Source organism: Pristiophorus japonicus, chromosome 27, assembly GCF_044704955.1.
Source record: "Pristiophorus japonicus isolate sPriJap1 chromosome 27, sPriJap1.hap1, whole genome shotgun sequence".
In the NCBI taxonomy this organism is placed as follows: domain Eukaryota; kingdom Metazoa; phylum Chordata; class Chondrichthyes; family Pristiophoridae; genus Pristiophorus; species Pristiophorus japonicus.
The window spans coordinates 6,762,179-6,774,813 of record NC_092003.1 but is presented as its reverse complement, the minus strand read 5'-3'; the positions used below and the strand labels follow the sequence as shown (position 1 = coordinate 6,774,813).

At 52.0% G+C, this 12,635-nt stretch overlaps 2 protein-coding genes across 3 annotated transcripts in view; one reads left to right on the top strand and one right to left on the bottom strand.

Annotated features, from left to right (window-relative positions):
• Positions 1-607, top strand: part of LOC139239453 (serine racemase-like) — a 140,039-nt gene extending 139,432 nt beyond the window's left edge. Inside the window, exon 8 of the mRNA XM_070868208.1 lies at positions 550-607. Within this exon, the coding sequence (XP_070724309.1) occupies positions 550-558 (9 nt within the window). The 3' untranslated portion in view covers positions 559-607. The remainder of the gene's footprint in view (positions 1-549) is intronic.
• Positions 1-12,635, bottom strand: part of LOC139239451 (mitogen-activated protein kinase kinase kinase 11-like) — an 81,669-nt gene that overhangs the window by 59,293 nt on the left and 9,741 nt on the right. Inside the window, exon 1 of one of the 2 annotated variants that reach the window (XM_070868202.1) lies at positions 9,062-10,835. The exons of the other annotated variant lie outside the window; for it this stretch is intronic. Coding sequence (XP_070724303.1) covers positions 9,062-9,806 — 745 coding nt within the window. The 5' untranslated portion in view covers positions 9,807-10,835. Of the gene's footprint in view, positions 1-9,061; positions 10,836-12,635 lie in introns of those variants that run through there. 2 annotated transcript variants of the gene reach the window in all.

The window sequence follows — 12,635 nt, the reverse complement described above, 5'->3', positions numbered from 1 at the left end:
CAGGCAATTCTGGTACCAGCTGTGGCCCAGTGGGTAGCACACGCGCCTCTGAGTCAGAAGGTTGTGGGTTCAAATCCCACTTCAGGGACTTGAGCACATAAATCTAGGCGGGCACTCCAGTGTAGTGCTGAGGGAGCGCCGCACTGTCGGAGGGGCGGTGCTGAGGGAGCGCCGCACTGTCGGAGGGGCTGTCTGTCGGATGAGACGTTAAACTGAGGCCCGTCTGCCCTCTCAGGTGGACGTAAAAGATCCCATGGTCACTATTTCGAAGAAGAGCAGGGGGAGTTCTCCCCGCTGTCCTGGGGCCAATATTTATCCCTCAATCAACATCACAAAAACAGATGATCCGGTCATTATCACATTGCTGTGTGTGGGAGCTTGCTGTGCGCAAATTGGCTGCCCCGTTTCCCACATTACAACAGTGACCACACTCCAAAACTACTTTATTGGCTGCAAAGCGCTTTGAGACGTCCGGTGGTTGTGAAAGGCGCTATATAAAAACAAGTCTTCCTTCCTTTCTGGTATCATCCTTCCAAATCTTTCTTGCAGCATCTCTAGTGCCTCGATATCCTTTTTATAATACAGCGACCAGAACAGTGTGCAGTGCTCCAAGTGCGCACTAACCAAGGTTCGATACAGGATTAATCGCAAGCAAACTGCTGCGGACAAAACCAGGGAGAAAACTTTTTTTCGGGAGCGCAGATAGCGACGACGAGGTCCAACACCGCTTCCAGTTCGTCAGCACAGCCTTCGGTCGCCTGAGGATGAATGTTTGAAGACCAGACCCTCAAATCTGGCACCAAGCTCATGGTCTACAGGGCTGTAGTGATACCCGCCCTCCTGTAGGGCTCAGAGACATGGACCATGTACAGTAGACACCAAGTCACTGGAGAAATACCACCAACGCTGTCTCCGCAAGGTCCCGCAAATCCCCTGGGAGGACAGATGCACCAACGTTAGCGTCCTCGACCAGGCCAACATCCCCAGCATCGAAGCACTGACCATACTCGACCAGCTCCGCTGGGCAGGGCCACATTGTCCGCATGCCCCCGACACGAGATTCCCAAAGCAAGCGCTCTACTCGGAACTCCTTCACGGCAAACGAGCCCAAGGTGGGCAGTGGAAACATTTCAAGGACACCCGCAAAGCCTCCCTGATAAAGTGCAACATCCCCACCGACACCTGGGAGTCCCTGGCCAAAGACCAGTCCGCCCTAAGTGGAGGAAGTACATCCTAATATGGCAGGGGGATGGGAACCAATGCAGGGAGACAGAGGGAAATAAAAAGGAGACAAAAGCAAAAGACAGAAAGGAGATGAGGAAAAGTGGAGGGCAGAGAAACCCAAGGCAAAGAACAAAAAGGGCCACTGTACAGCAAAATTCTAAAAGGACGAAGGGTGTTAAAAAAACAAGCCTGAAGGCTTTGTGTCTTAATGCAAGGAGTATCCGTAATAAGGTGGATGAATTAACTGTGCAAATAGATGTTAACAAATATGATGTGATCGGGATTACGGAGACGTGGCTCCAGGATGATCAGGCTGGGAACTCAACATCCAGGGGTATTCAACATTCAGGAAGGATAGAATAAAAGGAAAAGGAGGTGAGGTAGCATTGCTGGTTAAAGAGGAGATTAATGCAATAGTTAGGAAGGACATTAGCTTGGATGATGTGGAATGTATAGTAGAGCGACAGAACACCAAAGGGCAAAAAACTTTAGTGGGAGTTGTGTACAGACCTCCAAACAGTAGTAGTGATGTTGGGGAGGGCATCAAACAGGAAATTAGGGGTGCATGCAATAAAGGTGCAGCAGTTATAATGGGTGACTTTAATATGCACATAGATTGGGCTAACCAAACTGGAAGCAATACGGTGGAGGAGGATTTCCTGGAGTGCATAAGGGATGGTTTTCTAGACCAATATGTTGAGGAACCAACTAGGGGGGAGGCCATCTTAGACTGGGTGTTGTGTAATGAGAGAGGATTAATTAGCAATCTCGTTGTGCGAGGCCCCTTGGGGAAGAGTGACCATAATATGGTGGAATTCTGCATTAGGATGGAGAATGAAACAGTTAATTCAGAGACCATGGTCCAAAACTTAAAGAAGGCTAACTTTGAAGGTATGAGGCGTGAATTGGCTAGGATAGATTGGCGAATGATACTTAAGGGGTTGACTGTGGATGGGCAATGGCAGACATTTAGGGACCGCATGGATGAACTACAACAATTGTACATTCCTGTCTGGCGTAAAAATAAAAAAGGGAAGGTGGCTCAACCGTGGCTATCAAGGAAAATCAGGGATAGTATTAAAGCCAAGGAAGTGGCATACAAATTGGCCAGAAATAGCAGCGAACCCGGGGACTGGGAGTAATTTAGAACTCAGCAGAGGAGGACAAAGGGTTTGATTAGGGCAGGGAAAATGGAGTACGAGAAGAAGCTTGCAGGGAACATTAAGACGGATTGCAAAAGTTTCTATAGATATGTAAAGAGAAAAAGGTTAGTAGACAAACGTAGGTCCCCTGCAGTCAGAATCAGGGAAAGTCATAACGGGGAACAAAGAAATGGCAGACCAATTGAACAAGTACTTTGGTTCGGTATTCACTAAGGAGGACACAAACAACCTTCCAGATATAAAAGGGGTCAGAGGGTCTAGTAAGGAGGAGGAACTGGGAAATCCTTATTAGTCGGGAAATTGTGTTGGGGAAATTGATGGGATTGAAGGCCGATAAATCCCCAGGGCCTGATGGACTGCATCCCAGAGTACTTAAGGAGGTGGCCTTGGAAATAGCAGATGCATTGACAGTCATTTTCCAACATTCCATTGACTCTGGATCAGTTCCTATCGAGTGGAGGGTAGCCAATGTAACCCCACTTTTTAAAAAAGGAGGGAGAGAGAAAACAGGGAATTATAGACCGGTCAGCCTGACCTCAGTAGTGGGTAAAATGATGGAATCAATTATTAAGGATGTCATAGCAGCGCATTTGGAAAGAGGTGACATGATAGGTTCAAGTCAGCATGGATTTGTGAAAGGGAGATCATGCTTGACAAATCTTCTGGAATTTTTTGAGGATGTTTCCAGTAGAGTGGACAAGGGAGAACCAGTTGATGTGGTATATTTGGACTTTCAGAAGGCTTTCGACAAGGTCCCACACAAGAGATTAATGTGCAAAGTTAAAGCACATGGGATTGGGGGTAGTGTGCTGACATGGATTGAGAACTGGTTGTCAAACAGGAAGCAAAGAGTAGGAGTAAATGGGTACTTTTCAGAATGGCAGGCAGTGACTAGTGGGGTACCGCAAGGTTCTGTGCTGGGGCCCCAGCTGTTTACATTGTACATTAATGATTTAGACGAGGGGATTAAATGTAGTATCTCCAAATTTGCGGATGACACTAAGTTGGGTGGCAGTGTGAGCTGCGAGGAGGATGCTATGAAGCTGCAGAGTAACTTGGATAGGTTAGGTGAGTGGGCAAATGCATAGCAGATGAAGTATAATGTGGATAAGTGTGAGGTTAGCCACTTTGGTGGTAAAAACAGAGAGACAGACTATTATCTGAATGGTGACAGATTAGGAAAAGGAGAGGTGCAACGAGACCTGGGTGTCATGGTACATCAGTCATTGAAGGTTGGCATGCAGGTACAGCAGGCGGTTAAGAAAGCAAATGGCATGTTGGCCTTCATAGCGAGAGGATTTGAGTACAGGGGCAGGGAGGTGTTGCTACAGTTGTACAGGGCCTTGGTGAGGCCACACCTGGAGTATTGTGTACAGTTTTGGTCTCCTAACTTGAGGAAGGACATTCTTGCTATTGAGGGAGTGCAGCGAAGGTTTACCAGACTGATTCCCGGGATGGTGGGACTGACCTATCAAGAAAGACTGGATCAACTGGGCTTGTATTCACTGGAGTTCAGAAGAATGAGAGGGGACCTCATAGAAATGTTTAAAATTCTGACGGGTTTAGACAGGTTGGATGCAGGAAGAATGTTCCCGATGTTGGGGAAGTCCAGAACCAGGGGTCACAGTCTGAGGATAAGGGGTAAGCCATTTAGGACCGAGATGAGGAGAAACTTCTTCACCCAGAGAGTGGTGAACCTGTGGAATTCTCTACCACAGAAAGTAGTTGAGGCGAATTCACTAAATATATTCAAAAAGGGAGTTAGATGTAGTCCTTACTACTAGGGGGATCAAGGGGTATGGCGAGAAAGCAGGAAGGGGGCACTGAATTTGCATGTTCAGCCATGAACTCATTGAATGGCGGTGCAGGCTAGAAGGGCTGAATGGCCTACTCCTGCACCTATTTTCTATGTTTCTATGTTTCTATCCGGGAGGGCGCTGAGCACCTCGAGTCTCATCGCCGAGAGCATGCAGAAAGCAAGCGTAGGCAGCGGAAGGAGCGTGCGGCAAACCTGTCCTACCCTCCCCTTCCCTCAACCACTGTCTGTCCCACCTGTGACAGGGACTGTGGCTCTCGTATTGGACTGTTCAGTCACCCAAGAACTCACTTTTAGAGTGGAAGCAAGTCTTCCTCAATTTCGAGGGACTGCCTTTGATGATGATGAAGATGAGCGAGATAAAATGATTGGGGCATTAAATAAAGGTGATATTCTCCCCCCCATTTTCTCTGAAATCTCTCATTTCTTAGATTGACCCCCCACGTCCAGTGTTTGCTTAGTCAAAAATTGTCCAATGAGGAAAGAGTCTTGTCCGCTTTCTGATTGGTTGGGAAGACGGGTCGGGCGGCCAATGGTGGGTGGGGTGGGAGCGGTCGGGGGTCAGAGGTCACAACACCATAGGTCAGAGGTCACAACACCATAAGAATTAGGAGCAGGAGTCGGCCATTCGGCCCCTCGAGCCTGCTCCGCCATTCAATGAGATCACGGCTGATCTTCGACCTCAACTCCACTTTCCCGCCCGATCCCTCGTTTCCCTTAACATCCAAAAATCTATCGATCTCAGCCTTGAATATACTCAATGACTGAGGCTCCACAGCCCTCTGGGGCAGAGAATTCCAAAGATTCACCACCCTCTGAGTGAAGAAATTCCTCCTCATCTCAGTCCTAAATGGCCGACCCCTTATCCTGAGACTGTGTGACCCCTGGTTCTAGACTCCCCAGCCCCGGGGGGGAAACACCCTCCCTGCATCTACCCTGTCAAGCCCCTGTAAGAATTGTGTCTGTTTCAATGAGATCACCTCTCATTCTTCTAAACTCCAGAGAATATCAGCCCAGTCTGCTCAATCTCTCCTCATAGGACAATCCCCCCCATCCCAGGAAATCAGTCTTTGTTGCACTCCCTCTTAGATACGATCTTATTGAAACGTATAAAATTCTGAGGAGGCTTGACAGGGTAGATGCAGAGAGGAGGTTTCCCCTCGTGGGGGAATCTAGAAGCAGGGGTCATCGTCTCAGAATAAGGGGCCGCCCATTTAAGACAGAGATGAGGAGGAATTTCTTCTAGTGAATCTGTGGAATTCTCTGCCCCAGAGAGCTGTGGAGGCTGGGTCATTGAATATATTTAAGGTGCAGATCGACAGATTTTTGACCAATAGGGAAGTCGAGGGTTATGGGGAGCGGGCGGGGAAGTGGAGCTGAGTCCAAGATCGGATCAGCCATGAAATTATTGAATGGTGGAGCAGGCTCGAGGGGCCGAATGGCCAAATCGTGCTCCTATTTCCTATGTTCTCAGGTAAGGAGACTAAAACTGTACACAATACTCCAGGTGTGGTCTCACCAGGGCCAGATATAATTGCAGGAAGACGTCTTTACTCTTATACTCAAATCCTCTTGTAATAAAGGCCAACGTACCATTTGCTTTCTTAATTGCTTGCTGTACCTGCAGGTTAACTTTCAGTGATTGGTGTACAAGGACACCCAGGTCCTTCTGAACACCGACACTTCCCAATCTCTCGCCATTTATACAATACTCTGCTTTTCTATTTTTCCTACCAAAGGAGATAACTCCACATTATGTTCCATTTGCTCAGTGCTTGGCTAATCACTTAGCCCATGGCGACACTTCAGGGATATGTCCAATCAGCTCATGGTCGACAGGGCTGGAGTGATACCCGCCCTCCTGCCTGGCTCAGACACATGGACCATGTACAGTAGACACCTCAAGTCGCTGGAGAAATACCACCAACGATGTCTCCGCAAGATCCCGCAAATCCCCTGGGAGGACAGACGCACCAACGTTGCCGTCCTCGACCAGGCCAACATCCCCAGCATCGAAGCACTGACCACACTCGATCAACACCGCTGGGCAGGGCCACATCGTCCACATGCCCCAGACACGAGACTCCCAAAGCAAGCGCTCTACTCGGAACTCCTTCACGGCAAGCGAGCCAAAGGTGGGCAGAGGAAACGTTACAAGGGACACCCTCAAAGCCTCCCTGATAAAGTGCAGCATCTCCACCGGCACCTTTCCAACTACGGGCTGTCAGGAGTGGGCACTTAGCCCTGTATAATAATAGGGTACAGTACTGGTGGGTACAGGTCTGTCACTGTATAACACTGGGGTACAGTACTGGTGGGTACAGGTCTGTCACTGTATAACACTGGAGTACAGTACTGGTGGGTACAGGTCTGTCACTGTATAACACTGGGGTACAGTACTGGTGGGTACAGGTCTGTCACTGTATAACACTGGGGGTACAGTACTGGTGGGTACAGGTCTGTCACTGTATAACACTGGAGTACAGTACGGTGGGTACAGGTCTGTCACTGTATAACACTGGGGTACAGTACTGGTGGGTACAGTACTGGTGGGTACAGGTCTGTCACTGTATATACGGGGTATAGTACTGGTGGGTACAGGTCTGTCACTGTATAACACTGGCATACAGTACTGGTGGGAAAGATAAAGACTTGCATTTATATAGCGTCTTTCACAACCTCAGGACGTCCCAAAGTGCATTACAGCCAATGAAGCAGTTTTGAAGTGTAGTCACTGTTGTAATGTAGGGACAGTTCGGTCTTTGGTACTGGGAACCATTTGAGGGGGTGGTAGAGTAATATACAGGAAACGTATCACGGTTTGAATTTTATCACCAGTCATATACCATGCTGCACGCGCATGGCAATGTATACTGATAAGACTATTCAACAGCTGGAGGAATCTCGCGCAGGCATCCCGTCCTCACCCGCTATTCCACCGGTGGTCTTTGGGATCGCGGTGCAGGGGATACAGATGGAGGTTGCAGCCCTTGCCCCCAAAACCGTCAGCAGAGGCTGGGGATGGAAACTGGGCTCCCGGTGAACTTTGGGGCTCAGGACCACAGCCCCGGTGGGTGGGGGCATTGACCCACTGGACCCAGGCCAACAGTTGGTGCAGGAGTCACCCCAAATCCCTTGATGTGATCACCCCAACCAGATACTGGGTCCAACCTTTCTCCCCCCCACCCCCCTAACAATCAAAGAATTATCATCATCATCGGCAGACCCTCGGAATCAAGGAAGACTTGCTCCACTCTTATAATGGGTCCTTAGGTGGCTGAACAGTCCAATACGAGAGCCACAGTCCCTGTCACAGGTGGGACAGGTAGTCGTTGAGGGAAGGGGAGGGTGAGACAGGTTTGCCGCACGCTCCTTCCGCTGCCTGCGCTTGGTTTCTGCACGCTCTCGGCGGCGAGACTCAAGGTGCTCAGCGCCCTCCCGGACAGGAGGAGGCCATTCGGCCTATCGTGCCAATGCCGGCTCTTTTGAAAGATCCAATTAGTCCTATTCCCCTTGCACTCTCCCCACGGCCGTGCAAATTTTTCCCTTTCAAGTATTCCCTCTTTTGAGAGTCACGATCGAATCTGCTCCCACCGCCCTTTCAAGCAGCGCGTTCCAGATCACAATAACCGGCTGCGTAAAATAAAATGTTCCCTCATCTCCCCGCCTCTGGTCCTTTTGCCAAGTATCATAACTCTGTGTCCCTTTGGTTCCCGACCCTCCTCCAGAGTAAACCGTTTCCCCTTATTTACTCGATCAGAACCCCTTCTTGATTTTGAGCAGCTCTGATCAGATCTCCCCTTAACCGTCTCAGCTCCGAGGAGAACAATCCCAGTCTCTCCACGCAACTGGTCCCATTCCCGTAAACCTCCCCTGCACCCTCTCCATGGCCTTGACATCCTTCTTAAAGATTACGTACACAGTCGGAGCGCTAACCAGCCTTAAGGTTTTGCCGTAACTTCAAGCGCAAAAAAAACCTTTTATATAGCGCCTTTCACAACCGCCAGACGTCGCTAAGCGCTTTACAGCCAATGAAGTGCTTTTTTTGGAGTGCAGTCACGGTTGTAATGTGGGAAAGGCTAATTTGCACACAGCAAGCTCCCACACACAGCAATGTGATAATGACCCAGATCATCTGTTTTAGTGATGTTGGTCGAGGGATAAATATTGGCCCCTAGTCACTGGGGAGAACTTCCCCCTGCTCTTCTTCCAATAGTGGCCCTGGGATCTTTCGCATCCACCTGAGAGGGCAGACGAGGGCCTCGGTTTAATGTCGCATCCGAAAAATGGCACCTCCGACAGTGCGGCGCTCCCTCAATACCGTGTCTCCGACAGTGCGGCGTTCCCTCAGTACCGCCCCTCCGACAGTGCGGCGTTCCCTCAGTACCGCCCCTCCGACAGTGCGGCGCTCCCTCAGTACCACCCCTCCAACAGTGCGGTGCCTCCCTCAGTACCGCCCCTCCAACAGTGCGGCGCTCCCTCAGTACTGCCCCTCCGACAGCGCAGTACGGCGCTCCCTCAGTACCGCACCTCCGACAGCGCAGTACGGCGCTCCCCCAGTAACGCCCCTCCGACAGCGCAGTATGGTGCTCCCTCAGTACTGCCCCACCGACAGCGCAGTATGGTGCTCCCTCAGTACTGCCCCTCCGCCAGCGCAGTGCGGCGCTCCCTCAGTACCGCCCCTCCGACAGCGCAGTACGGCGCTCCCTCAGTACTGCCCCTTTGACAGTGCTGCACTCCCTCAGCACTGCCGTTCCCTCAACACCGCACTGGGAGTGCCAGCCTAGATCTTTGCGCTCAAGTCGCTGGAGCGGGGCCCCCCATGAGCCGACAAAGAGAGCAGTCTGTCGCCTCTTACCGTTGTTGGACTTGAGATCCCGGTGAATGACGGGCACGATGGCTTGGTCGTGGAGGTACAACATGCCCTGGCCGATCTGCACGGCCCAGTTGACCAGGACGTGGGGGGGGATCTTGCGGCCGGCCAGGGCCCGGTTCAGTGGCCCGCCCGAGGCGTACTCCATGATGAGGCAGAGGTTGGGCTCCTGCAGGCACACGCCCATCAGGGTGATGATGTTGGGGTGTCGTAGCATGGCGAAGAGCCGGGCCTCTTGCTTGACATTCTGGGCCGTGGCGCTGATGTCCTCGTCGGGGTCCTGCCGGGCTGCCTTCACCGCCACCAGCCGCCCCTTCCAGGTGCCGCGGTACACCTTGCCGAAACCCCCTACCCCGATCACCTCCTGCAGGGTCAGCTCCCGGAAGGCCACCTCCCCGGGGGAGGCCAGCTCCTCGGCCCGCCCCGCCGGCAGCTTGGCGTAGCCCGCCGGCTTGAAGGACACGTAGTTGGCCGGGAAGATGCCCACCCGGTTGTGCAGCTTGCCGGCCCACCAGCCCTCGTCGCCGGAGATGGCGGAGTCCCGGGACAGGATCTCCACCACGTCTCCCTTGCACAGCGTCAGCTCATCCTTGCCGTGCGCCTCGTAGTCGAACAGCGCCGTCCAAATTGGGTTGGCGTAGGCCCCAGCCGCCTCCTCGGGCCCGTGGGACTTCGGGGAGGCCCAGGAGCTCAGCGAGGCCCGGCTGAGTATGTTCTTGAACGGTTCCATGGGAGATGGGGGGGGGGGGGGGGGAAAGTTGCTCCTTCCAGGCCAATTACCTGGCCAGTTCCATCCCTGCTCAGACCCTCCCCAGTCCTGGCAACCAACACGCAAAAGTTCTGAGCAATAAATTAATTTTGTCCATTAAAACCTCTCTTCCCCTCTTTACACCTCTCTTGGAACCAAATATCTGGTGGCTCCCGAAGTAAGGACAACTTTTAAGCCCAATCAAGAAACATTTTGGCCGCTTGGCTGCAGCAAGTCGTAATCCAACCAGTAAAATTCCATTTTGGCCAGACAAAACTGTGTGTGTGTGTATATATAGATCTCCCCTCAATCTCCCTCTCTTTTCAAACTTTCCCGCAAAAAAAATGAAGATTCACTCAGTAAATAAATAAACTAACAAAACTGAAGCAGTCAAACCCGTTTTGCAGAAGTCGAACGCCCCCAGCATTATTTCTCACACACACAAAAAAAAGGTTTCGTCGGGAAAAGTTCAGAAAAAGTTTCAGAAAAGTTCAGCAAAACTTTTTTTTCTCTTTTCAAGTTTTCGCTCTTCTCGCTCTCTCGGTTTCTTAATGGGTCGATCCCCTTTTGCTGGTTTCTGTCTCTTGTAAGTTTCGGGTCGGTTTCTCCTCAGTTGCCCTGGTGTGTGTGTGTGTGTGTACCCGTGTCAGTTTCTTGTCGGTTTCTTCCGCTCCGGGTGGCCTGGGTCAAGTTTTACTCCACTTCTGGGAACCGCAGACAGGACTGAAATCTCCAGCACTCCGCCATTGGTGACACCGTTTGTCTTGTGTTAGGGCACTGCACTTTAACCCACTCCATCACACCAGGGTGTGGTTTAATTTTTTTTCTCTCTCTCTCTCCCTCTGTGTAATTTCTCTCTCTGCACACAGGAAAAGGACTGGCTGTCACAGCGCGACAATTTCGGTCGTCAGACTGAAATTACAGCCCCGGAAATATTCCTGCCCCTTGGTCTCTCTCTGCTTTCTCTTTGCTCTGCGAGCACAGCTTAAGGAAGTCTTTCATACACCAGAGAACAAGTTGGAACTTCGCTGTCTTGTGCACTCCAATACATTTCCGCAAAAAAAAACCAATTGCACAAAGTATTTTAGTGCAATTTCTTGAAAAGTGTTTGCAAAGTTTCGGTGAGTGGAGGGAGAGGCAGATTCAATGCCTTGAAAGTCTAGTGTGGCAATTCACCGATCAGATGAATTCTCAGCAGCCTTGCAGCTCTGCAATTACAGACAGATTCTGCCACCTACTGCCAGCATGTGGGATTCTTAAAAGAAGCAAAGATTTATATTTATATATCGCCTTTCACCGCCTCAGGAAGTTCCAAGGCGCTTCACAGCCGATGAAGTCCTTTTTTTTTTGTTGAAGTGTAGTCACGGTTGTCATGTCGGAAACGCAGCAACCAATTTGTGCACAGCAAGCTCCCACAAACAGCAATGTGATAATGACCCAGATCATCTGTTTTTAGTGATGTTGGTTGAGGGATAAATATTGGCCCCAGTACACCGGGGAGAACTCCCCCTGCTCTTCTTCCAATAGTGGCCCCGGGATCTTTTACATCCACCTGAGAGGGCAGACGGGGCCTCGGTTTAACCACGTTTGATAGACGGCACCTCCGACAGTGCGGCGCTCCCTCAGTACCGCCCCTCCGACAGTGCGGCGCTCCCTCAGCACCGCCCCTCCGACATAACATAAGAATTAAGAATTAGGAACAGGAGTAGGCCATCTAGCCCCTCGAGCTCCCTCAGTACCGCCCCTCCGACAGTGCGGCGCTCCCTCAGTACCGCCCCTCCGACAGTGCGGCGCTCCCTCAGTACCGCCCCTCCGACAGTGCGGCGCTCCCTCAGTACCGCCCCTCCGACAGTGCGGCGCTCCCTCAGTACCGCCCCTCCGACAGTGCGGCGCTCCCTCAGTACCGCCCCTCCGACAGTGCGGCGCTCCCACAGTACCGCCCCTCCGACAGTGCGGCGCTCCCTCAGTACCGCCCCTCCGACAGTGCGGCGCTCCCTCAGTACCGCCCCTCCGACAGTGCGGCGCTCCCTCAGTACCGCCCCTCCGACAGTACGGCGCTCCCTCAGTACCGCCCCTCCGACAGTGCGGCGCTCCCTCAGTACCGCCCCTCCGACAGTGCGGCGCTCCCTCAGTACCGCCCCTCTGACAGTGCGGCGCTCCCTCAGTACTGCCTCTCCGACAGTGCGGCGCTCCCTAAGCACTGCAGTGGGAGCGTCGGCCTGGATTTTGTGCTCAAGTCTCTGCAGTGGCATGTTAACACTCAGGCGAGTGCGGAACTGAAGCACAGCCGGCATCTGGAGGTGACTCCAGCCCGTAATTAAAATGTTTTAAATCTCTTGATCTTCCAGGATATGGGCACCAGCAACCAGCCTTGCTCATTCTGTCAGCGCCGATGGTGAGTGCCGGCCAGCTATTCGACTGGGAAGGGCATCACTGACCCGCCCAATCCCGTCCTCTCTCACACACACACACACACACACACATACACTCCTCCCAACCGGTATCAGGACTCGTGCGTGATCTCCCGCTCTCCCTTGCCCACCCGCGATGGGGTGACTCGGAGTTTGGAACCTGCGTCCTTCTCACTTGGGACGACGGGCAGTCCATGCGCCCGCTGGGCGGGCAGCTCCTTGAGCACAGCGGTGACCTGCCCTCATCGTGAGATGGTGGATGAGTCACCTCCGATGTCAGAGCGACGTTGCCCCTTTATAAATAGAGCCCAGAGGCCGGCTAACCCCTCCTCCCCAGTTAAAATCCCCTCGGGAAGCCCCACGCTGGCTTACAACAACAACTTGTATTCATATCGCGCCT